Source organism: Panthera onca, chromosome B3 (genome assembly GCF_046562875.1).
Source record: "Panthera onca isolate mPanOnc1 chromosome B3, mPanOnc1 haplotype 2, whole genome shotgun sequence".
Lineage (NCBI taxonomy): Eukaryota > Metazoa > Chordata > Mammalia > Carnivora > Felidae > Panthera > Panthera onca.
Window position 1 is genome coordinate 37,049,055 of NC_138344.1, and position 25,245 is coordinate 37,074,299.

Consider the following 25,245-nt stretch of genomic DNA (forward strand, 5'->3'; position numbering starts at 1 on the left):
ACTGGGGACTATGCTGTCGTTCATAATATTCAAGTTAACCTGACTCCAGCCTAGAGTTGGGAAGACTTTCTTGTTCCAGCAAGTCTCTGGAGAGGGATCTGCTACAGACTTCACCCAGTTCTCCTGGGTCTCCAGAGCCCCGAGGGGACTCTGGGAGAAGTTGAACACATCTGCTATTGTCTGGAGGAGAGACGGAGAGCAGTCTCCGAAGCAGTTTTGGCATTTAGTGGCAAGCAGCCCAAAATGCAACTGCAGATCAACATAAAATTCATATTGTGGTTCACAGATGGATATTATTAGCAATGCTCGATTCCGTAGTTAAGAATATTTATGATGGAGCTAAGGGCTGAACTCCGAGTGCTGACATAAAGTGGAACCAAGTTAAAAATGGTTCCGTCTTTTAAAAGCTTTATCAGCATCCTAGATGCTACTCTAAACAAGCTGCTTTGACTTTCAGGTGGCCACGGGATACTTGCGTAAGCAAGCCTATAGCAAAAGAGTGCATAGGAGAAAAACACATGGGTCAAGGTCTCTTATAAACCAAACACCAACAGAAGATGGTTTTAGAATTCGGTCCACGGATTCTCAGGATTTCCTAAGTTCTAGGCTCTCAGAGAGGAGAAACACAGGAGTTGTGAAGTGAATCCTGGGCGATGTTCTATGAGGTCTCACTGCTGCTCTAACATGTGGGGGGGAGGCAGGCTCTCAGAAAAGATGCGGAAACTGAGGTGCAGGGCTTGGGTAGACAAGAAAGGCCTCAAGCCCTGTGCCATCACCGCCCAGTGCTCTGCAGGGAAGCGGCCATCAATTCTGGTGTCCCTCGGTTCTAGCCGGCCGCTTCTTTCTGGCATCAGATGGTGTGGACATGTAAGCTTGGAGGGCAAACCGTGCCTGCTAGAGCAGATCATCTATCCAGAGCTGAGCTTCTCAGAGTGGGATTCCACGGCCGCCCTGATCAGAACCACAGAGCAAGTTCTACCCCAGACCTCACGGATCCAATTTCTGTCAGGTAATGCTAAGCACATTAAATTTATAGAACCAGCAATCCAGAGCCACAATGTTCTCTAGACGTCATTGTCAGTTTCTTAAACAGTGGAGCCTTCCTCAGCTGCCCTTGGGTCACACGATAGCTACCAGGTGGAAGGGGCAAAGTGTGAACACAAACACAGCAGAGAGGGGACAATAAAAGCGGAAGGGCTTTCCACAGAAGGTATGGAACTGGCCTTTCCTAGAGGTCTTTAAAAGACAAGTTGCTGTCTCCATCAGCATTTAGCATTTAACACTTAGCATCAGTGCTCTCCTGGAATACAAAACTAGACTTCTAGACTTCAGCCAGTCCCCCGGATTCAAGCCCCAGGGTGCCAAGCAGCCTGTAAGAGAAACATCCAGCTTAATCGTGCTCTTTTTCCTGCATGACTCACTGCAACCACACCTCACCCCGTACAGGAAGTGGCCAGGTCTCTCCAACCACCAGATATGCCTTGGGTGACTTAACTTAATACAGCTATTAGTGGGGAGTGGTCTCCTGTTTTCATTCACTACCACATTGTCCTTCGTTTTCATCTCCAGCCGAGGTCATGTCAGCCCTTTACTCCGCACTACTTTTTACTATTTTTTTGAAATCTCAAAAAATTGTCCTACTGTGAGTGTTTACGTCATCTAGACTCTTCGCAAGGGGCAGTCGGGCTTAATTGACCACATTAAAACCGGCCAGTGCTCGCGTGTCACCATCTATTCCATTAGCTTTGACATCACACTAAAGTAGGACACCATGTTCCAAACGGAAACTGAAACAGGAACGGAGGAGTTTTGCTAGTTAAGCGTGGAGAGGGGGTTAGAAGCCTGGCACTTGGGCTCTGTAACTTCTCAGGAAGGTACAGGCTAAAATGTCCCCAGCAAACTCACAAGGTTCAAAGTAGGGTAGAAGCAGAAAAAAAACATTTTCTTAAAAAGAAGGGGGCACTGTTCCTTAACGGATTCATCCTTTCTAAATCAGCTGTGCACGTTCTTTGCCCCTATCTGCCTGGTACCACAGAAAAATACGACAAGCAACAACTCAAATGACACGGTTTCCTGAAAGGTTTTCAGAAAATGGCCCAAGCCAGAGTCAAAAGGTAGCATCATAAACTTTCATTTGGGAAATTAAAATGAAAATCTGAGGAAAAACAGAAAATCAGATTTCAAATAGGGGCATCTGGCTAGATGACAAGCTTATCAAGGGCAGGGACCATGTTTCTTATTTTTGTACGCGCATCCCTGATACAGCGCGTCCGCTGGAGGCAGGAACACGCCCCAGTACTGCACTCAGGACAGACCAAGCACGCCACATGTACAAAGCACAGAGAAATTAGAATAGTTTTGTCTATGCTTGCCAACATGCAAAGTCTTTATGAACCACCTGAAATTTACATCTCACACAGGCATTTTCTAGATTAAGTACCTGATGAAATATATTACTGCCAGTATTTTCTTTAGTCTGATCGTCTGTTACTTTAATACAGCAGACATTACTTGAAACACAGAAAAAAAAAATGATTTAGAATTTGTCTAGATGATTTCCGGACTCCAGCTGGGTATTACAGCCGGCTCAGACCTGGCAGAGATGCTAAGAGGATCTTTGCTTGTACCAGCGTAATAGTCTGAGAGTGAAAGAGCACTGCTCCATGAGTCAAGACCCAGAGCCGACCCTGGGCTCTGACATTCAACCCTTGTATGACCTTACATGGACAAAACACTTCTTTCTGGGTTTACATCCTCAGCAATAAAACAGAAACTTGAACTACATGGTTTTTTCAGGTCTTTAGGAAGGGACTGGAATGGCTACCCTAAATCTAAATTTTAAAACAAACATGTGCCAAGGATGTGCTCCAATAACACCACTTAATACTCTTTGGATAATCTTAACCAGTATTAATTGGTTCTATAATCTATAAGAAATATAGAATATGAATACTGAAATAAGAAGGCAAAATAAGCTTCACTTATAAATGATGATTACTGTATCTGCGACATCCAAAAGCAATGAACAATTTCATTTTTCAAAAAAAGGCAAATCCATTAAAATGCCTATGTAAATGGGGCACCTGGGTGGCTCAGTCGGTTGTGCGTCCGACTTCAGCTGGGGTCATGATCTCGCAGTTGGTGAGTTCAAACCCCACGTCGGGCTCTGTGCTGACAGCTCAGAGCCTGGAGTCTGCTTCGGATTCTGTGTCTCCCTCTCTCTACCCCTTCCCCGCTCATGCTCTCTCTGTCTCTCAAAGATGAATAAACATAAAAAAAATTTTTTTTAAATAAAATAAAATGCCTATGTAAAAACATTAACATTTAGAAGTATATGTGATTGAAAAAAAAAAAAGCTCCTACCCATAATATAAACAAAGAACCTAATAGTAAAAGGAATATATTTGCAAGAACTTCACTAAAAAAAAAAAAAAAACAAACCTTAAAAAATCTCTAAGAGACATAAGACTTCACTAAATGGGACTATCTCTCCTTTGGATAAAAAGGCTCAGACTTGGGGCGCCTGGGTGGCGCAGTCGGTTAAGCGTCCGACTTCAGCCAGGTCACGATCTCGAGGTCCGTGAGTTCGAGCCCCGCGTCAGGCTCTGGGCTGATGGCTCGGAGCCTGGAGCCTGCTTCCAATTCTGTGTCTCCCTCTCTCTCTGCCCCTCCCCCGTTCATGCTCTGTCTCTCTCTGTCCCAAAAATAAATAAAAAACGTTGAAAAAAAAAATTAAAAAAAAAAAAAAAAAAAAGGCTCAGACTTACAGAGACAGCAAGTCTCCCTAAATTAATCTCTTAACTCAATGCTAAACAAAATCAGCTTTCAACATGACATGACACCGGAATTCATCTGCAAAAATAAATATACAATAATAAAAAAAACTATATCCCCTCCCCAAAAGAAGACAAATGAACAATTAGCCCCGGTAGTATTAACATTTAACATTACCCAGGCACTTCACTATGTGTCAAGCACTTTGCTATTGTTAGGTAAGCATCCTGATTCTCTTGTTTGCTCATCACAGTCCAAGTTAAATATTATCATCCCGATTTACAGAAACTAAGGCTTGGACAGAAAAGTAACTTACCCAAGGCCACAGAGCCTGTAAATGATAGAGCCGTGACAATAATCCCCAGTCCACCACACTGCGAGATCAACAGAATAAAACAGAGAACCCAGAAAAAGATCTCATTACATAATGGAAATTTAGTTTATGATTGGTATCAGTGGAAAATAATTAAGGAGGTCTTTGGCTAGCTGGATCCTTACATCAAAATAAATTCCGGGTAGATAAAAGATTGATTTATTTTAATGGTTATTTATTTTGAGAGAGAGAGAGAGAGAGAGAGAGAGAGAGAAACGAGAGTGCATGAGTGGGGGATGAGCAGAGAGAGAGAGAGAGAGAGAGAGAGAACCCCAAGCGGGCTCTGCACTGTCAGTGAGGGAGCCCGACACGGGGCTTGTTCTCACAAACCAAAGCTGAAATCAAATCAAGTGTTGGATGCTTAACCAACTAAGCCACACAGACGCCCCTCAGATAGATAGAGGGGGAGGAGGAGGAGGAGGAGGAGGAGGAGGAGGAGGAGGAGGAAAAAAGAAGAGAGAGGAGACATGGAAGGGAGAAGCCATAAAAGCATTAGAAGAAAACATGGGCAGAAAAGATTTATCCTCTTGGAATGGAGAAAACCTTATAAGCAAGATACAAAACTCAGAATCCATTTTAAAAAATTATAAATTTGGCTACATAAAAATGGAAACTTCTGATATAAAAGCGACTATATTCAAAGTCAAAAAACAAACTACAAACTGGACATATGACAAAGAAAATTTCCCAAAACTTCCAAAGAATGTCTAACTAGTAAGAAAAAGACTACAACCCAAAAGCAAGCAAAAGAAATACAAATGGGCCGGTAAATATATGAAAGTGTCAACCCCATTCATAATAAAGGGACACAAATCAAAACCATGAAATACTATTTTTCATTAGTCACCTTGGCAAAAACTAAATGGTTAGATAAAATCTGACGTAAGAGTATAGGTAGATGGAAGGCAATTAAATGTCCTCTATCAAAATTCTAAATATTCAGTCACTAAACCAGAAATTCCAGTGCTAGGAATGTATCTGTTCTATGAACATAGTACATAAGGATGTTCACTGAAGCGTTACTTAGAATATCAATAAATTGAAAACCTAGAAGTCCAACAACAAGGTCTGGCTAAATAAATGTTAAGTCCACCCACAGAATTAAATCTATAAAGTTGCTTAAAAAAAACAAAACAAAACAAAACAAAACTACACACCAAAATGAAAAAGCCTAAGATATAGTAAATGTAAAAGACAAGATGCAGAATAGAATAAGAAAAAGTCCATTTGCATTTTTAAAAAAAATGAAAAGGAGAAAAAAAACATATATGCACAGAAAAATTCTGGGAAGCTATTCAAAAAAACTAGTAATAGTGACAGCCCTCTTAAGAGTCTAAATGAGAGGGAGGCAGGTAGAGATGAGAAGGGCATTGTTTTGTTTTGTTTTTTTACAATTTGAATTTTTCTTTACTATCTGAATGTTTTCCCCAGGCACATATAACTCTGACAACTCTTTTTTAAATAAATTCAACAAAAGATCATCTCAACTAAGGCACACTGAACAATAAAGACACAAACTGCAAGGCAGGGTTTGTTTGTTTTTTTTCAAACATTTACTGAACACAAACACCGGTTTTTTTTCCTTTTACACAGCAATATTGTTAGTTTCAAATTAGCTGGGCTATTAGGACTGTCAATTGCCACGAAATTAAAAATGATTCTACATGTCAAACTCAAATAGAAAATGTCATGCAATATAATCACTAACAGACCTCTGGTGCAGTCAGCAAGTTCACTATGTTTATTAAAGTCACGTAAATGGTTTGACAAAAGTGCACAAGAGAATGACATCACTGGTTTGTTATAAATCACAGTGAATTACTAGAATACAACAATGTAGTTCCTCGATGCGGAGGATTACAGGATGGGGTGAATATTATAAAGGATAGGATCTTTTCAACACATTAGGCCAGTCAGATTTTACTCCCCAACGATGTACCTCTGAAAAGAGTGGTTAGCAAAGCTGAGGGGTTTTCCTCATCTTTTCTCCTCCACCAATTACTAATAAGCCACAACAAAAAAAGCCATGCGCAAGTTTTACAACACCTGATAAAAGACAGATACAAAACCTTGTTTACTTCACCACTGGGCAAAGCTTGCATCTTTGCTCCTTCATTTTGCTGATTAGGCCACTCATCACATGACTCACCCCGAAATGAAAAGCTGTTAATAATTTAGCAATACTCACCCCTGTACACACATCAAGATATACTCCCCATAACCATCAAGTCAATGTCCCTTCCCTGCACATTAACACAAATGAACACACCACAAACCTAGGACTAGAGACCACATTTACTTTACAGTTTTAAAAATTAATGTATCTACCATCACTACCCGTGGACTTATTCCAGATCCCCTATTTGGGAGAGAGGATGCTGTACGTACAACCCAGGCCATCTGAAGACTTGGGCAAGTCTGCCCGACGTGTATGACAAAGCCCTGCAAGGTGCCACACGTACCTAGGAGCTTTCTACCTTCCAGAAAGGGCATCCAGAGCAGAGCTGTGCGTTTTCAGAGTGGAAATAAACACCCAGCTTAACGTCCTATGGACTGGTAACTTTCCATAGAGCAAAAGGCAGAGTTTTGTTTTCTTTAACCCATTTCAGTGTTACAGCACAGTCAGTGAGGAAAACAGAAGAGTCATCTGTACACAGATACTTGTGGCTAGACTAAAAAGGAACATTTAGGATTTTTACAGAAAATCTACCAGAAAAACAAGCCCTTTCTACTTTTGTCCACCTACTCACTAGTTCAATCACTGGCTGCTTCTAAACCCAGAAAACTGTAACCCAAGGGCCAGCAACTCACCTCCTCACAGCGCCCCGCTCCCAAAAAGGAAAGTTTCTGCACGAGTAATCCAAAATGGTCCTATCCATAAAGTAGCTGCCTCAACTGCAGTGGAGACTGGGAACAGGCTGTCATTCCCTTGGGATACGTAATTTGCAAAACCACTCGCCAGACACAGAGTTGATACTTAGGGAGCTGCGCCCCCCGAATGGTTTGTTACTTCAAACAGCGCTATCGTACCTACCTAGGTTTGCCCTACTTATCGGTTATTAATCAACTAGTAGTACACTGAAACAAAACCCTTCCCAGAAACAAGCAAGACCAAAGCTTGCTTTTTTGGCTCGTTTGTTTGAAGTTCCCACGGCAAAGAACCTTAAGGTAGTGGGACTGCGGCCTGCTGGAGCAATCCAGAGCAGAGTGAAGAAAACCATGTGGTGTCAGAGTTCTCACAACAAAAACTTCCCCCTTCTTTAATCAAGGGGATGGATTTGCTGCCCATTCCTTGAGTTGAAGAGTCACCTAAATTCAAGGGTTCAGTTTCACCAACTCTTATTTAAAAGCAGAAAACCCACCTAAGTTTCACCTCGTTTGCCCAGATATCCATCCTCCTGGGCCTCTCGTTCAACCAAATTTATAGGACAATTACTGAGCAAGACAAAGAAGTTTTGACTGAATTTGTAATGTTATCAAGGAAGACTTACGATCCGAAGCATACTTCTACCAATAATAAACAGAAAATGACAAAAGTGGCTGGAAAATGGAGACAGCCTGGAGTTCTCATGAGCTGAGATACAGAACTATTGACCTTTCTTACCGATTTATTTTCCTAAAAAAAAAATAATAATAAAATAATAATAATCATAAATTTTTAAAAACACACAAAACATTTAAGCTTGGGAAGGATTTGGCTAAACATACTTAAAATAATTCTACCAAAAACAAATAAAACAGGCATGTAGATCACTTGTTTCAAGAATGGTTTTATACAGATGTTTCACAATACATATTTGGATTTATTTTACAAGACAGAATTAGATCCTTAGCAATGGAGTGCACAACATACTACACTACAGTAGAAAAGTATGTTACCATTAGCAGAGCTCACAGTTTATTCCCACTGTCTTCACACTCTCTCTCCAACCTTGTCGGCACTCCAGTCAGCAGCTGCGCTCTCCAGCATGCATCCCTTCTCAAAAGCACTGTCATTAAATTTTGACGTCTGAATATGTACATATAATCATCATCCTCATTTTATGAATGCGTAAGATCTAAAAGAGTGCTGGTCCTGGGTAGCCAGAGGGATGGTTTTTAAAACATGCAACATTATCTGGTATTTTAAGTTTTGGTGTTTAAAAATCATACACATTCATAATGGAACCAACTGAATACCAAGTATCATAGCCATTCCTCAGACTGTCAGAGACACAGGCCTTGAAGTCTGAAAGATACAGGGTCTGACCTAAGCTGTGGAAAAGGTGTGATTCACTCACCTTGAGGACGTGCATTTTCTCTTTCAGGCCACGAGAGTTGCCAAGAGCAAGGTACAGTATTTCCTTGATTTGCACCGGAAGGATCAAGGCCAGTAACTTTCAAATTAGGGCTCTTTCAAGTATCTCCCTTCAAACCATCCTGAAAACCCTCCTCGTAAAGACCTCAGGTTAGGAAAACAGAAATATGTTACCATGACAGAATTTGCCATCAAAACGTTCCTAGCGGAAACAAGAGCATGAAGTAGAACTACGGTGGCCATAAAGGTATCTTGCATCCTTAGGGGAAAAAGTTTTTAAGGTTCCCCCCCTTCCAATCCCTCCCACCCTTCAAACTATTTCATTTTGTGGGGTATCTTTTATTTAAGGCCCTAGGTGCTAATTTTGGCTTGGTCATTTATGCTTTATACTGTTTCAACTGCAACCTTTCTCTTATACTTCACCAAACAATATGCAGACATAAAATGCTCATTGAAACCATACAGATTTGGGGTTTCTTTGTTTTTGTTTTTGTTTTTTTTTAGTTTATAGCTGATGTTACAGCATCATAATGCTTTTCATTAACAAAAAAAAAGCTGGTCTTCACTTACAGTACCATGCACTACGGGTAGCTAAGGCATTCATTTGGCACTAGAGAGAAAAAATACAGATATAGCTCATTTTACTTTATCATTTTTTAACATCAATAGAAATAGAAATAGGTGTATACCCTTTACTTGAATTTCTGTGATGCTTAAAAGATAATCACAGAATACTCTTTTAGTCTGACACTTAAAATGCTGCCATCAAAACAAAACAAAACAAAACAAAAAGACCTCTGCACAGCCTATCAGAATCAGTGACATTTTGTGCTTGAACTTTCAGCTCTCAAGACAGAAATACCATCCAGACAGCATTGCAAATTACTTTTATCATCAAAACCATTTCATTTCCTATACCACACTAGTGGTTTTTCTACTAATTATAAGGGACAAAGTAAAGAAAGTGAAAAAATTAAAAACATCCTTGTTCCTTTTCATCCATCATAAACACCTTATGAGGAGGGCACAAACAGTGCCCTCTGGAAAAGTAGTTTCCAATTTTTAAAAGAGACCACACAGGAGGAAAGGGAGAAAGGGACAAAAATAGAAGGTGTAACTATATTATGACAATTTGTTTCATAAGAAAACACAGTATTCATAATTTTTACATGTCTGTGAGCTGAGTTCAAATGCAGGCTACTGCAATTTAGAGAAGTTACCTTAAAACAGAGACCAAAGAATTTTAGAATTTAAGCCTGACGGCAAAGAGTCCATCGATATTCTCTGAAAAATTGCTTTAAGACTATTACTCCTTTGTGTGTACCACCCAGCATAATGCAATAATTCCAATGGATTTAACTTGATACATTTATAGCTATTATGAAATTAGCACATTTTCAGATTAATCTGCAGTTGTGTTTTTTGAAATCCTCCTGATGTTACGATGTGCCGTATCACTCCGCATAAATATTGGAAGAGCAAAACCTACGTGCAGCAGTTGGGCACACGCAGAACACCGGGGTATCCCGTTACTCTTATGGTCCTTTTTAGTTGTTCTTCTTCATGAAATCCTCAAAACTGCTGCAAGGATAACACGCTGACACAGGCTTAACAGAAATACTTTTGTAGGCAGTTTTTAAAACATTGACTTCAAATCATAAACGTCCCTTGTTACATAAAATATTTCATATTCATTCCTTAAAAAAAAAAATACAAATGTCAAATCATTATGTTGTACACCTGAAACTAATATAATGTATCTCAATTATACTTCAATTAAGAAAGAAAGAAAGAAAGAAAGAAAGAAAGAAAGAAAGAAAGAAAGATTAAGTGACCAATATCCAGACACCTTAGATTATAGTTACACCTAAACAATGTGGCGTTGTTTAAAGTGTATTTGAGATCAGTCAACGTCATGAGGCAAAAAGACCAAATACAGAACTAAGAAAGGATGGGTAGGGAGGAAGGGTAATGGAAAGAAAAGCAGAATTTATGAACACATAATTCTATTGTCTGTGATTAAAGTCCTTTACTTTTTAGCACCACATTAAACGATTTTACATATCCAGTCACTTAATGAAATCCAACAAACTCTTCAAGAGTTCTGGGGATCTGGTCTTGGTAGTTAATGTCATTAGCCCGAACTGCTCGGGCAGCCAGGCACTTGAGACTCATCTTCATTTGAGTTTTAAGTAGTATTTCAGATACCCCAGTCGTACTTTTGTCTAGCGGAGTCTTATTCTGTTTATTGGTCATGTCAGTGTGGGCACCAGCTTCAACCAGGCTGATGATGATAGAGTGCAAGGTTAAAAAATCACTGATGGGCCTGTTGTACTGAACGATGATGTGAAGGGCACTGTTCCCCTCGTTGTCTACTGCATTCACCTCAGCACCACAGTCCAGCAGGAGCTTTGTGACAAGTGCATTTGGAAAGCTGCAGACATCATTGGTGTGGAAATCATCAACCGGGGTGTTCGAGTTGACAGCTAGATGCAGCAGGGTGAAACCTTCCCGAGTTCTGGGATCCAGGTGAATCAGGTTGTAGATCTGCTTGTTAATTTTGCACTGATCTTCTTCACTGCACTGTGTTTTGGTGGAGATGCACACTAAATACAGAAAGGTATAGAGATTACATTCATAATTGTCCATAGCATTGTGGACATCAGCATCTGGGATATTTTTTACTCTGTTCATACTTTGTTCTATTTCCAAAACACTGCATCTCAAAACACATTCTATGTCTGGGGCCTTCACAGTTTCATTCAAATGTATCATCTGTGAGAAAACTTGAGCGAATCGAAGAAGATCCTTGTGGGTATTCCGGTTACCTTTCTGTCTCAGGTGCAGGGCGTGCAGCCACAACTTGATACACTGTTCGAATTCCATGTTATCCGCATAAACGGCTCCCCTGTAAATGATGGGATGGGAAACATCAATATTGTCAGCACCTAAAATCCGTTCCCGAACTATAAGGCCTTCCATGTGAAGAGCATCTCTGTCTTGCCGAATGGATTCCAGTTCCTGAGGATTTCTACATTCAGTTCTATTCCCATAAGCATGGATTGGTGGGAGGACCTCTTTCTCCAGAATGTTATCACCATCTTGAAACCTCTCCAACATGGCTAAATATAAATAGTGGTACGTCTTCATGATGTCATAGTTCTCGCGGTCATTTGCAAAGGAGGCACCCAAGAGTTCCAGAGCTTCAATCCGACTTCTTCGGTCGCAATCAGCATGAGAGAGTAACAGTTCGACGACATCGGCTTTACAGCTTTCGGCAGCTACTTTTAATGGCGTCATCCCATGGCCGTTCACTACTATAGCAGCACGCCATTTTATCAGCTCTTTCACGATATCTATGTGCCCGGCTTCAGCTGCAAAGTGCAAGGCTGTGGCTCCACAATGTGCTTTAGCATTGGGATCGGCACGTTGTTCTAAAAGGTATCTGACCACGTCAGTGTGTCCCTTGTACGCTGCAATCATCAGGCAGGTGTTGTCGTATTTGTTGGCAATGCTGATGTTGGCATTATTTTCAACCAAGTATTTCACAATGTCCAGTCTGCCATCAAAGCATGCCGCCCGCAGGGGGGTCGAGTTAGTTACTGTGGTGTGGTTCACGTTGGCTCCATGGCTGACTAGAAGTTTAACAACTTCAAAATGTCCAGCTCCTGCTGCACACCAAAGAGCGGTGGCGCCATCAATCACATACCTGTTCGTGAAAAGAACAAACCGTCAGAAAATGGAGGCCACGTGCCCTGAGAGAAGTTTAAAGAATGTATTCGTTTGCACTGACCAAAACCCTCAATCTACAGAATGCAAATAAAGCGTTAGTTTGTGTGAAAATAAAATCAGGTGACTTAAGCATGTTGCATTGTACTTATACCTTGCATAAGCTCAATAAATGTTAGCTATCTATTACTGTTATTACCAACGTATATAACCCTAAAAAAAAAATCACCAACTTTTTACTAGCAAAAGTAAATACATTTCAGAAAACACAGAGGAAACGTACAGAGGCTCGTAACTTCTTTACCACCCAGTTGATGCACTGGCTCTTAAGAAAAAGCATGTTCCTCCTTCCCAGGATCCTTCAGGGACCAGAGTTTCTCTCTATATGTCAGTAAGAAAGCTACCCTAATCCCTATATTGACGCTGTGTTAGAAAACTGCTTTAGGAAAACAAGGATTTAAGCAGATAACTTTTTCCTAAGATTATCTGAGCTAATCAAATATATACCTCTACCACAGCCGTGAGAATGAAAAACTTCCCGCTCCATACAATATGGAAGGATCACATAAACATAATGCTGAGCAAAAGTCAACCAAACATAGTACATATTATATTACTACATGTATATACCTATCTGTAGTGTCGGAAGTCAGAAGGACACTGTTTACCTTTAAGGGGAGTAGAGTGGGAGAAAGCACAAAAGGAACTTTATTAAACAAGTATGTTCCCTTTCTGAAAAAACACGTTCAATTAGTGCATTTCTGTTATACTCCAATTTAAAAGTCTCTGGGGTGCCCTGGGTGGCTGGGTCACTTATGCGTCTGACTTCACTTCAGGTCATGATCTCAGTTTGTGGGTTCGAGCCCCGCATTGGGCTCTGAGCTGGCAACTCAGAGCCTGGAGCCTGCTTCAGATTCTGTATCTCCCTCTCTGCCCCTCCCCTTGCTCACGCTCTGTCTCTCTCTTTCAAAAATAAATAAATAAATAAAAAGAAGTCTCAAGGGGTGCCTGGGTAGCTAGCTCAGTGGGTTGTGCTAACTCTTGATTTCAGCTCAGGTCGTGATCTCACAGTTCATGGCATCGAGCCCCAAGTCTGGCTCCACATGGATCATGGAAACTGCTTAAGATCCTCTCTCTCCCTCAGCCCCTCCCCGGTTTGTGCGTATGTGCGTGCACATACAAGCTCTCTCAAAAAATAAAAATAAATTTAAAAAATGTAAAAGTCTTAAAAATATGCATGTATATATGTGCGTACATTAGGGGTTTATGTATGTTCTTCAACAAAATCACTGGGGGAAAATATTAAGAGCAGGAAACAATTAGCATTTTCCTAAAAACAGGTGGGCGTCTTCCCTGACCTTCAGTCTGTGCTTGCACTTTTTGGCTTCATAGTCACCACTTACTTATTGCCTCATATACACGAGGTTCACTACTTACATAAAATCAGACGTGCAAGGAGGCCAATCTTGTCGATCTGTCTACCTTCAATTTTTCCCCAACCTCAATTTCTCAACTTTTTATCGCGTTACTAAGCAACAGCCCTAAAAAGTAGATTTTTGCTACAGATACTTACATCTACTGTGCTTGAACCACTGAAATAAGTATACTTGGAAGTGTTAAGGAAAAAGATCAAACAAAAGCAATATTTACTAGAGTTAAGAATCTACACTAAAAACCTCACTGCTGAGCTCCTCACTATACAGCCTTATGTTATAACACAGGTCAAATTATATCGTCCATGAAATGGAAGAGTATAATTCCTCTGGTATAATAAAAACATCATAGTTTAACTCCAATTAACAACACCCCCAAAACACCATCGGTCTGTTGTTTCTGCTAAAAACAAAAGACCCACTTTATAACAATTCAGGCAGTTACTTCTTCACTTTCAAGTGACACAAAATGACACAAAAGTCTTCTAACAAGGACTTACGCAGTTACCTATGGGAAAGGGGTAGGACTGACTGGGAAGAGGCTTAAAGCTGCTGGAAATGTCCTATATCTTGACCCTGGGTAGTGGCTACATGGGTGGATATTTAGGGCAAAAAAACTCATCAAAGTGCACACTTAAGATCTGTGCCTTTTACTGTATGGAAGACAAACCTCGAAGAAGAAAAAACCAGGTTTCTGAAGTTTCTTTTCTAAATTTTATTTTTTGTAAGTGCCATTTGTTAATTGATTTTTTAAACTAAAGTAGAAGTCCTAAAAAGAAGACAATACATCAGTGATGGTTTTAATGGCTGCCGACTGTACCTTTTGCAAACAATTCAGTAAAATTAAAATTCATTAACATTTTTATTGTCATGATTATACGAAGTTCAAAACATTTTTCTTTCACTACCAAAAAAATATCATTTGTGACAGCATCAGAAAATATCAGTACCTAGTAATAAATCTAATGAAAAATATATGAGTTCTACACTGAAAACTACAAAACATTCCTGAGATAAATTAAAGGTCTAAATAAATGGAGAAATATTCCATGTTCATAGTTAGAAGACTCAATAGTGTTAAGATGTTAATTCTCCACCAAAATGATCTATAGAGTCAATGCATTCCAACTAAAATCCCAGCAGGGGTGGATGAGAGAGACAGTGTGTGTGTGTGTGTGTGTGTGTGTGTGTGTGCGCGCATGCGGGCATAGCCACACATGTAGAGATTGACAAATTAATCCTAAAAGGAATACAGAAATGCAATGGACCTAGAACAACCAAGAGGATCTTGAAAGGAAAAAAAAAGGGCAACTACAGTAATTAAGATAATGTATCACTGGCACAAGGATAGACAAGTGTATCAATAGAACAACAACAACAAAAATCCAGAAGTAGATTCACACACATAGTTTTTTAATTCATTTTATTTTATTTTAATCTTTGAGAGAGAGAGCACACACAAGCAGAGGAGAAGGAGAGGAAGAGAGACAGAATTTCCAGCAGGCTCCACGCTGAGCAGAGCTCAATCCCACAACCCTGAGATCATGACCTGAGCCAAAATCCAGAGTCGGACACAACTTTCTGAGCCACCCAGGCGCCCCATAGTCTCTTGATTTATGACGAAAGCTCCATTGAAAATCAGGTAGAAAGTATGGTGTCTTTTTAAAAAAATGGTCCTAAAGCAACTAAGTATCTGTATGGGAAAAAAGTAACTTCAACTTTTACCTCACACTATGCATAAAAATTAGAGAAGTGGCATACATCTATATCTAAAAGCAAAACAATAAAAGCTTCTAAAGAAAAAAAAAGACTATCTTAATGACCTTGGAGTTAATGACCATTTCTTAAACAGAATGCAAAAAAAGCACTAATCATAGAAAAAACTGATTTATTTGACTTCATTAAAATTAAGAACTTCAATTCACCAAAAGATATTGTGAAGAAAGTGAATATGCAGTCCACTCACTGGGAGAAGATATTTCCATTAAATGTATTTCACAAATCAATAAGAAAAGGCAAACAACCTAACTAAAAAATGGGTGAAAAGACTAAATGAGTACACTTCACAAAAGAAGATAGTCAAGTGACCAATAAACATATGAAAAAAATGTGCAAGATAATTACTCACGAGGGAAATGCAAATTAAAACCAGGAGTCACCAATACACAGCCACCAGAATGGCTAAAATTAGTAAGACTGACATGACAATACTAAGTGTTGGCCAGGATGTGAAGCAACTCAAACTCTCATTGCTGGTAGGAATGTAATGTTTCCAGCCACTTTGGAAAAACTGTTCAGCAATACACCAACCCCATGACCCAGCAATTCTACCCCTTGGCATATAACTGAAGAGAAATGAACACGAATATCCACCAGTGAAGACATTTACATAAAAATGGTCATAGCAGCTTTATTTGTAGAAGTCAAACACTGGAAACACCTACAATATCTGGTGCAGGATAAATAAGCTGCCGTAGGTTCATACAATGGAATACTACAGAGCATAAAAAAACCCCGATACATGCAACTACACAGACGAATCTCATAGATGATGTGTTAAGCAAAAAAAGAGACAGATGAGTATACTGTATGATTCCCTTTACAGGAAGTTCAAATATAGGCAAAACTAATATATAATAATAGAAGTCAGAATAATCTTTACTTCTGAGAAGGAAAAGGAGAGGAACTGATGGAGAAAGGGCACAAGGGAAACAATGATTAAAATGTCCTGCATACTGATCTAGAAGGTGTTTACATGGATGTAAACATATTAAAATTTTATCACATTGTACAGTTAAAATTTTTTTTTATTTTTAAGTTTACTCATTTATTTTGAGAGACAGAGTGAGCAGGGGAGGAGCAGAGAGAGAATCCCAAGCTGGTTCCTCACTGACAACACAGAACCTGATGCCGAGCTTTAACTGACGAACCAAGAGATCATGACCTGAGGCCAGATGGGAATCAGATGCTTAACGAGCTGAGCCACCCAGGTGCCCCTATCCACTTAAACTTTATGCACCTTACTAGATATTATACCTTAACTAAAAATATGCATAATTAAAAACAAAAATGAGACACAATTAAAGAAAAAATTTAAATGAACAAAAGTTTAAATGAACAAAAATAGCTAATAAATATTTTCCATGTGCCAAGCACTCACTGTATTAAGTACTCAACATGCAATGTATCTCATTCAATCCTCACGATGCCCTCCTCCCAGTAACCCTACAAGGTCGATATTATTATGCTCATTTTACAGATATGTAACTAAAAGGTTTACATGAGATTGAAACACAGTATTACTCTAGAAACTATAAAATGCATCAAACGTAAGGAAACATAACACATGACATTGTTCAAACACTTAACTTTAAAAAGCATTTTGAAACTGATGATTAGTCTATCAAAAATGAATACATAGTTAATATATAGTTACATTTACATAGTTAAATGTTTTCTTGCACTTTATTATTTTTTTTAATGTTTATTTTTGAAAGAGAAAGAGACAAGAGTGCAAGCGGGGGAGGGGCAGAGAGAGAGACACACAGAATCTGAAAAGGCTCCAGGTTCCGAGCTGTCAGCACAGAGCCCAACGCAGTGCTGGAGCTCATGAACTGCGAGATCATGACCTGAGCCAAAGTCGGACGCTTAACCGAATGAGCCACCCAGGCGCCCCAGTTCCCTTGCACTTTAAAAATACACTTTCTGTGGTGCAGCCTAATCATTTCCATTTTTCCATATAACGATGTGACAGAAGCCTCAAGAAAGTTTCAATTATCTATTTTTATTGAGGCAATTAAAATTTTTAAATAGTTTAGGACAGGGGCATCTGGGTGGCTCAGTCAGTCTGAGAATCCAACTCTTGATTTTGGCTCAGGGTGTAAGATCAAGCCCCACGTAGGGCTCCTTGCTGAGCATAGAGTCTGCTTGAGATATTCTCTCTCTCTCTCTCTCTCTCTCTCTCTCTCTCTCTCTCTCTCCCTCTCCCTCTCTCTCTCCCTCTCTCTCTCCCTCCCTCCCTCTGCCCCTCCCCCCACTCACTCACTCTAAAATAAATCTTAAAAAATTTTTAATAAATAAATAAATAGTTTAGGACAAAATATTCACTGCAGAATGTATTAGAAAATGACCAGTCCTTCGGAAACACTAGCCTTAGTAAATTTTGCATTTCTACATCTAAACAAAAAATTAAACAGATTAAAGGGAATTATAAGCCTAAAATCTATGACGTTCCTTTGTCCATAAAATTCAGCTGAAATTATGAGCACAGACTGCCTCAAAACAACATACCAAACACATTTATAACAGAAAATAAAAATATAATAAAATTAACGCAATATGTACTTAGTGCATATGGGAGAAGCACTACAAAACAATGATCTTTCTAGACTCAGTCCAAACTGCAATGCAAACTCCCTATTATGTATTTCATTTTAAAAATCAAGAAACCGGGGCACCTGGCTGGCTCAGTCGGTGGAGCGTGTGACTCTTGATCTTGGGGTCGTGAGTTCGAGCCCCATGTTGGGGGTAGAGATACATAAAAAAAAATAATAATAATAAAATTAAGTAAGTAAATACATAAATATCAAGAAACTAAATCTGACATTCACCTTTTTAAACAAAATGTACACACACACACCAGATGACAGAAACATTTCACAATAAAAGATAACCTTTCTGATCACAAAACTAAACTGAACTATTTCCTGGTTCAATTTGAAATAAAAATGTCTGGTTCAAGCATTTGAAATGGAAATAAAAATTCATTAAATGTAAATGATCACTACTTTATTTTAACCAAAGTCCTTAAAATCATTTACTAGATCAAGTGCAGTTTCTTAAAATATATACTCCCCAACAATGACTTTTAAATGAAGTCAAATGATGATGTGCCCCTCATGCCTGCCCTCTACCAGGACATTGAAAGTATTAGTACTAGCACCGACTTTAAAATAAGAGAACTCAACAAAGAGCCTCACAATTCCCAGAGGTCCTGTTCTCCTTCCCATCCATGTCAGCAAACCTCTTTTAGCATAAGGGTTCCCCACAAACTCTGGCCCAGAGCTGGCGGTGGGCCCTAGGAACTCAGGCCAACACAATATTCCATGGTCACGTGACACCTCACCTCTGTTCCGTTTCTGTAACATTCTTAATAGTTTTCCATTCTCCAACTAAAGGCTCTTTCATTTCCACTCAAGTAATTTTTCTTGCCTACTTGTCTGTCAATTTTAGTCTTCGCATATTAAGCCATAAGTAAAATAATCTCAAATGTTCCTCCTAAAAATATGAACAAGGGCTCAAATATCACCGTGGGGCTTGATCTAGGTAGGTGTAGGTAGTCCCTTCCTCCTTGAGACTCTATTATGAATCCACTTTAGTCTCCTAAGGTATAACAGAAATTTTTAGGCAGAACATAGACTTAAAAATAACTTTTTTAAATAAGATATTTAATGTCTCTCTTTCTCTCTCTCACACACACACAATACATACTATATCAAACCCATAATCACATAGATAACCGTTGCTTAGAATGAAGATAAGAAGTGAAACTTAAAAAAAAAATCGAGCAAATAACAGAATAATGAACAATCTGACAAAAAATTGTGAAGATGGTACACAAGTGACCAAAAACTAGGAAACACCAATCTAGCTCAGCACTCACAGAGAACCTGCTAGTCCCCACCTGGCCATGGTTCTCAAGTGCCAATGGAACCTAAGGGGGGATTTTAGCTAAGTACTTCTCAAAAAGCCAGCCCCCAACGGATGAGTGAGCTTCATATTGTTAACACCGCATTCAGGCCATTTTCACAATGTCTGGAATGAGTGCAAAGTGAAATCATGACATTTGCAAATAACACTCTTTTTTATCTAGTTTTGAAATGCCAAAATGACGGGAATAAGCCGCAAAATCTCAGAGTGCTGTGAGTGGGCAGAAAGGTGGCCATGAACTTCAATTCTCCCTTGTTAATTAATTGGTAAGCTCCTCAAACGTAGAAACCTTGCATTTTTTTCTGTATCCTCCACAGAAGATGTAATAAATAGGGCTAGGCCCACTGCGGGCATTTAATAAATAAAATTCTCCACAGCCTTTGCATAGCAGCCAAGAAATTCATAATTGTAACAATCCACAAACCAAAAAGGCAGACTGAAGAACACAAAGAACGCTTGGCCAAAATCTCAAACGCAGAACCGCTCGCAACTACAGCCTCACCAATCCGACTCGCTGTTTCCCACAAGGGTCATCAAAATCTGGCCTCCACCTCTCTCCAGTCTCCCACAATCTCTTCTCAATTTCCCCGGCTTGAATCCCTTCCTATGACCACACTGAAACACACTGAAACACTGGTCACTGCAAGTTCGCCAGGCTGTTGCCTCTCTCTCTCTCACTTCTTTTAAGATCCAACTCTGACATCACCTTACCCAGGAAGCCTTCCCTGATTCCCCCAGGCAAAGCTGAGCACTTCCTCTTCTCCTACTCCCTCAGCAGTCCCAAAGACTTCTAAAACTCTAAATGGCAAGGCATCTGTAATTATTCATTTATATAGCTATTTGTGTCTCCCCCGCTAGACTGTCTTCCCCCACGGTGGGAACAGTATGTTACTCACCTCTGCATACCCAATCCCTACCACAGAGCCTGGCACACGGGAGTTCGGTAAGTGTTTGCCCACTGAACTCTTTGATTTTATTGGCCAGGGGAGAACACCGGGCAAGATACACTACTATACAGGCTCAGTGCTGTATTTCTAATCATTTCTAGTCATTTCAAGTTCTTTTGATTCCATCTCAAAATACCTTTCTCTTTGATAGTTAAGGAAGACAGCAGTAAGCAAAGCCTTTCCAAATACTTTAGGAAACTATTTTTTCTCACCACTATTCTCCCCTCTTCCCAACAGGCCTCAGCAAGTTCCTTAGCTGCGGTGTTCCCAGGAGCTGTTATATCTCAATGAATGCATGCACCTGTACAACTGGAATGGTGCTGGAAGTTCAGGGGTCATTCTGTGGCACTTCTCCAGGTATAGGAAAGGCTGTGGGAATGCAGGGAGTTATAGAAAGGACACAGAAGCCAGTAAGGGAAAGCAAACACGAATCAGGTTGCCATCTTTCATCAACAGGAAGAAGACCATCTCCTGAATGTCTAGAGAGGTGGCACCGTAGATTAACCACCAACACAGGCCATCGTTTCATTAAAATGTAATACTCTAAAATATTTTCTTCTCATCTAAAACAGAAGAAAAAGCTTTTATTATTTAAACGTAAAAAAGAATCAACCAAAATTCAACAACGTCCTAGTCATCACCAAGAAGTGCTTTTTCAATGCGGTTTTAACCAAGCAGTTCTCAATCACCAAAACTAAAGACACATATCTTTGTGCTTGGACCACATCCACCTCAAAAAGAAAAAAAAAAAAAAAAAATGCTAGAATGGCTCATATACTGGCACAAAAGTCAACAAATACAAATGCAATCAATGAAGTTTGTAATCTGTAAAACACTTTATAATCATCCAGCACAGCAGACACTGTCAAACCTGACAATTCTGCGTTAACTATTATCACACCCCAAAAATATGTACAATTAGACCTAAAAACCAAACTTTAACTGCGACAATATGAATTTAACTCCCCATCTCAAAAAAGAGCAAACAATCAAGTTTCCTCACAATATCACAAGATAACGTGTATTAACAATGGCATCATCTGCTATACCAGCCCCAGGGCCATTTTTGCAGCCAACATCTCTACCCCGAGGAACGTGGAAGAGTCAGAATCATGTCTTGGGACGTCTGGCTGCCCGACCACCCCTCCAGACGCTGGAGTTCTAGGCGCTTATTTGGACATGAAGGCCCCAGCAACCTGCCTGAAGGGACCATCACTTGAAGGAGTAAAAACGGGGTGACCAACTAAGTCATCAAACAGAAGTCTTCGATGTTAATTGCCGACCGCGTTAATTTCTGCTCTCGGTTCCGACCCCCACCATCGACAACGGTAAAACCTGGAAAGGTGCACCTCCTCCATACCACTTGCTCACAGACTCTCTAGTGGAGAAGAATACCGATCAGATATCAAGACAGAGGTGTGGCTATTTACGCACAGAGGAGAGGGAATGAGGGGTAGGCACCAAGGAGGATGAGCAACACACGGGATGAAGTATTAGCCCTGGAAGATGAAGTGGTCATTAATGCGGCAGGAGGATGCACAGAAAGGAAGCAGTGATACCTCTAGGAAGAGACAGTGGAGGCGGGGGGAGCGGGGGGCTCTCGGAGCGCTTGGAGAGGGTTTGGGATGTACCTACCCGTCGAAGCGGACGGTGCCCGTCTGCTGAGTCTGCACCCGGTAATGTTCTAACAGCAAGCGCACCACCTTAGCGTGCCCATTGCGGGCCGCGATGATGAGGGGCGTGGAGCGCTGCCCTCCCTGCTGGCTGACATAGCCCAGCAGATAGCGGATGTCGCTTTCAGACCGGTTGAGAAGCAAGGCGGCCAGGGTCAGCACCTTGCCCTCGCTGGCCGCCTTGTATACATAGCCAGCCAGGCCCTCCATGGCCGCCGCCAACTCCAACACCCGTTTGGTCGCCACCGCTGCTGCTGCCTTGCGCCCCCGGAGGCCGCGTTCGCCAGCGCTTCAAACCTGGGCCCTCACAGCCCATTCAACAGGGCGCCGTCGCCGCCGCCGCGCCCAGGCAGCAGCGCGGCCCGGGGAGGGCGGAGACGCAGAGGTGGCCGAATGCCGCAGGGGGCACGTCCGCGACCCGGTCCGGGCAGGGAGGAGGGCGGTCAGGGCCGCCCCCAAGGCCCTAGGCGCCGGCCCTGGGCCGAGGGGATCTCCATGGCGGCCGCCGCCCTGGGCCTCAGGCCGGACCCCTCCTTCCTGCGGGCTGCGACAGGCGCGTGCCCGAGCTACGGGTCGCCGGCGAGGTCCCTAGAGGACCGCTCGCGCCCGGGATGGCGAATGGTGGGCGCGTCTCCCTCGCCCCGGCCCGCCGGGCCTCGGGCCTGGAACCTCCTCGGCCTCCGCCTCCGCTCCGCGTCCTCCCCAGCTGGAGGAAACCCGCGGGCCCTCGCCCACCACAGCTCCGAAGCGCCAGACGCTGCCGAAGGCTTCGGAGCTCCACGCCTGGGGGGCCTCCGGAGCGAGGCGGAACGCTCCCGCGGCAGCAGCCCCCGAACTTGGGGCGGGCAGGAAGGCGCGCCTCCGCAGACTGGGCCGGGAGGGGGAGGGTGCGAGCGGGAGGGACGGTTAAGCCGGGTGTCTCCTCCAAAGCCGCCCGGCCGGCAAACGAGGCCTCGCTGAAGAAAGGTTCTACTGCGCCAAGTTGGCCCATCCCCAATTCGGGCCTGAATGTCCTCGTTGCCCTTGACGCCTGGAGCCTCCTCCTCGCCCCCACGCGGCCCAGGGGCTCCCTAGCAGGGAGAGGGACAGAGTCGGGGAGTTGAGGCGATACCACCGGTGGGCTAGGGGGCCCGCCCGGTTTTACCATAGATGGTGCGGGACTCCTCTCTGCCCTGATTGGGGACCCAGGGAAGGGGGGTTGCACGCACCCGACAGGGTCCGTTTTAAGAAAAGGGTGGCGTCTCTGAGTCCCCGAAACGTGAGAGGACTTGGGAGCTGGCACCAGGCTCGGAGACAAGATTGGAATTCCGGCCTATCCCTCCAGGAGAGGGGGATTAAGTGAGGAGGGGTAGGGGAGCTGCTCCCGCGGTGGAAAGGGACGAGGTGTCTGGAAGGAAGGCGAGGACTGTATTCAGACCGACCAGGACTCTGATCCAGAGTCTGACAGAACCTCCGTCTTCTCACATACCTCTCAGGATTGTTCAGATTTGAAAAGCTCATTTATCTGACGAATACTAGAGATCTACGCGCCAGGTTCTGCTTGGCACTAGAGATTCAGTGATAGACACAGTGCCTTCCCTTCTGGGGCTTGTGTTGTTGTGGGGAAGACAATGAACGAGTAAGCGAATACTAGACGAGACTGGTTGAGTCAGTATCACTCATGGGGGTGAGTGGGGGGGGGGCGGTGGGCCAATTCGTTTGAGTGGTCAGACAAGTCCTCCATGACAGGTAGAAACAAAGTGTATTCTGGGCAAAGGGGAAAGCTAGTACCAAAGCCCTGAAGAGGTCATAGGCTTCGTGAGCTCAGACACAAAGGTCTGTGTGGCTGCATCAGAATGGGCCCGAGGAAGAATGATGGGAGGTGGAGTCAGCGGGGTGCAGGTCACCCATGGCGAACTGTTTAAATTCGACTCTTAGGTGTGATGGGGCATTTGAACAGTTTTAAACAAGAAAGTCACAAGGTAAGGATTTATGTTTTAAGTTTCTTTATTTTGAGAGGAGGGAGAGACAATGAGCGGGGGAGGGACAGATAGGAAGGGGGACCCAGGATCCCAAGCAGACTCTGTCCTGACAGCACAGAGCCCAATGCAGACCTCAAACTCACAGACCGTGAGATCATGACCCGAGCGGAAGTTAGGCGCGTAACAGACTGAGCCACGCAGGTGCCCCACAATTTATGTTGTTAAAAAGATCTCTCTGGCTGCTGTATGGAGAATAAACTCTAGGACCCAATAGGAAGCAGGAAAGCCATTTAGGAAGAAAGGTCTTGGATTACGATGGTAGAAGGGGAGGTGATGAAGCTCCTGGGGCAGTCACAAAATGTGCAAACTCAATAGAGAAGTTTTCTCTCTCCCCCCGCCCCCCGATCCCCCAAAGGACAATATCTATCACAGAGAAAGAACAAATACATGTATTTGGTCCCAAGGGACCGCGCTGGGCTCAACAAGTGTACATATTCTGTTTAGCCCCCCCATCCCAATCCTAGTTGGTGAAGACCTCCCCTCAGTTACAGAGCTATTGGTGGGGTTTGGCCACTTCTCAAATTCTCTCCTCCAAGGACACCTTGATGGCTCAGTCAGTTAAGTGTCTGACTTCAACTCAGGTCATGATCTCACCGTTCACAGGTTCGAGCCCTGAATTGTGCTCTGTGCTGACAGCTCAGAGCCTGGAGCCTGCTTCGGATTCTGTGCCTCCCTCTCTCTGCCCTTCCCCTGCTCGCTCGCTCTCTCTCTCTCTCTCAAAAATAAATAAAACATTAAAAAATTTTTTTTAAAAAGAAAATGAGGGCTGAAGATGAGCTTCCACTGGTAGAGTCTGAAATAGCTAGTGGAAAAGAGGAGGAAGCAGGTTGGTTCTGGGGGTTCAGGATTGGCAGAATATCTAGTTCCTGACAGGCTGATGCAGGCTTTTTGGTTTCTGGGGACTTGGCAGTGACATATTCAGATGTGTGACCTGGGGGCTCCCTTCCAACTGGCTTCCTTCCTGAGCTCTGTAGAGCAACCAGGCTCCGCATCCCTTCTCTCCCCCAGAGCCAGCCTCTTGTCCTACATCATTTTTTTTTTCCCACCTGACTTTTTGAAGAAGGTGACAGACACAGGCCCCTTCTTCCCTTCAGTTTTGTTTTCTGAAGGAGACCTGATTCATCCATCTATTATTCACTGCTGAATAAGAGACTTCCTTCTTCCTCCTCTCACCCTACAAGATAAACTAGGGTTCATGCTAGTGCTGACACCTCAGCTTGGTGGTATTACTGGGTGGTTGCTAGGAGGGGTGACTGGCCCAAGAGTCATGTGAGAGAGGGGCTTGGAAC

At 42.3% G+C, this 25,245-nt stretch overlaps 1 protein-coding gene across 1 annotated transcript; it reads right to left on the reverse strand.

Annotated features, from left to right (window-relative positions):
* Positions 1-5,865: 5,865 nt before the first annotated feature.
* FEM1B (fem-1 homolog B) lies at positions 5,866-22,145 on the reverse strand. Its single transcript, XM_060618185.3, has 2 exons — positions 21,898-22,145; positions 5,866-12,153 (listed from the first exon to the last, which is right to left on the reverse strand). The coding sequence occupies exons 1-2, from the start codon at positions 22,143-22,145 to the stop codon at positions 10,518-10,520; spliced, it is 1,884 nt and encodes a 627-aa protein (XP_060474168.1). The 3' UTR covers positions 5,866-10,517.
* Between the last annotated feature and the right edge of the window lie 3,100 nt (positions 22,146-25,245).

Excerpts from the sequence above, each read along its gene's own strand:
- FEM1B (XM_060618185.3), bottom strand. The coding sequence starts at position 22,145 with ATGGAGGGCCTGGCTGGCTATGTATACAAGGCGGCCAGCGAGGGCAAG. Across the intron at positions 12,154-21,897 it reads GGCACCGTCCGCTTCGACGG|GTATGTGATTGATGGCGCCA; the intron begins GTAGGTACATCC and ends TTTCACGAACAG.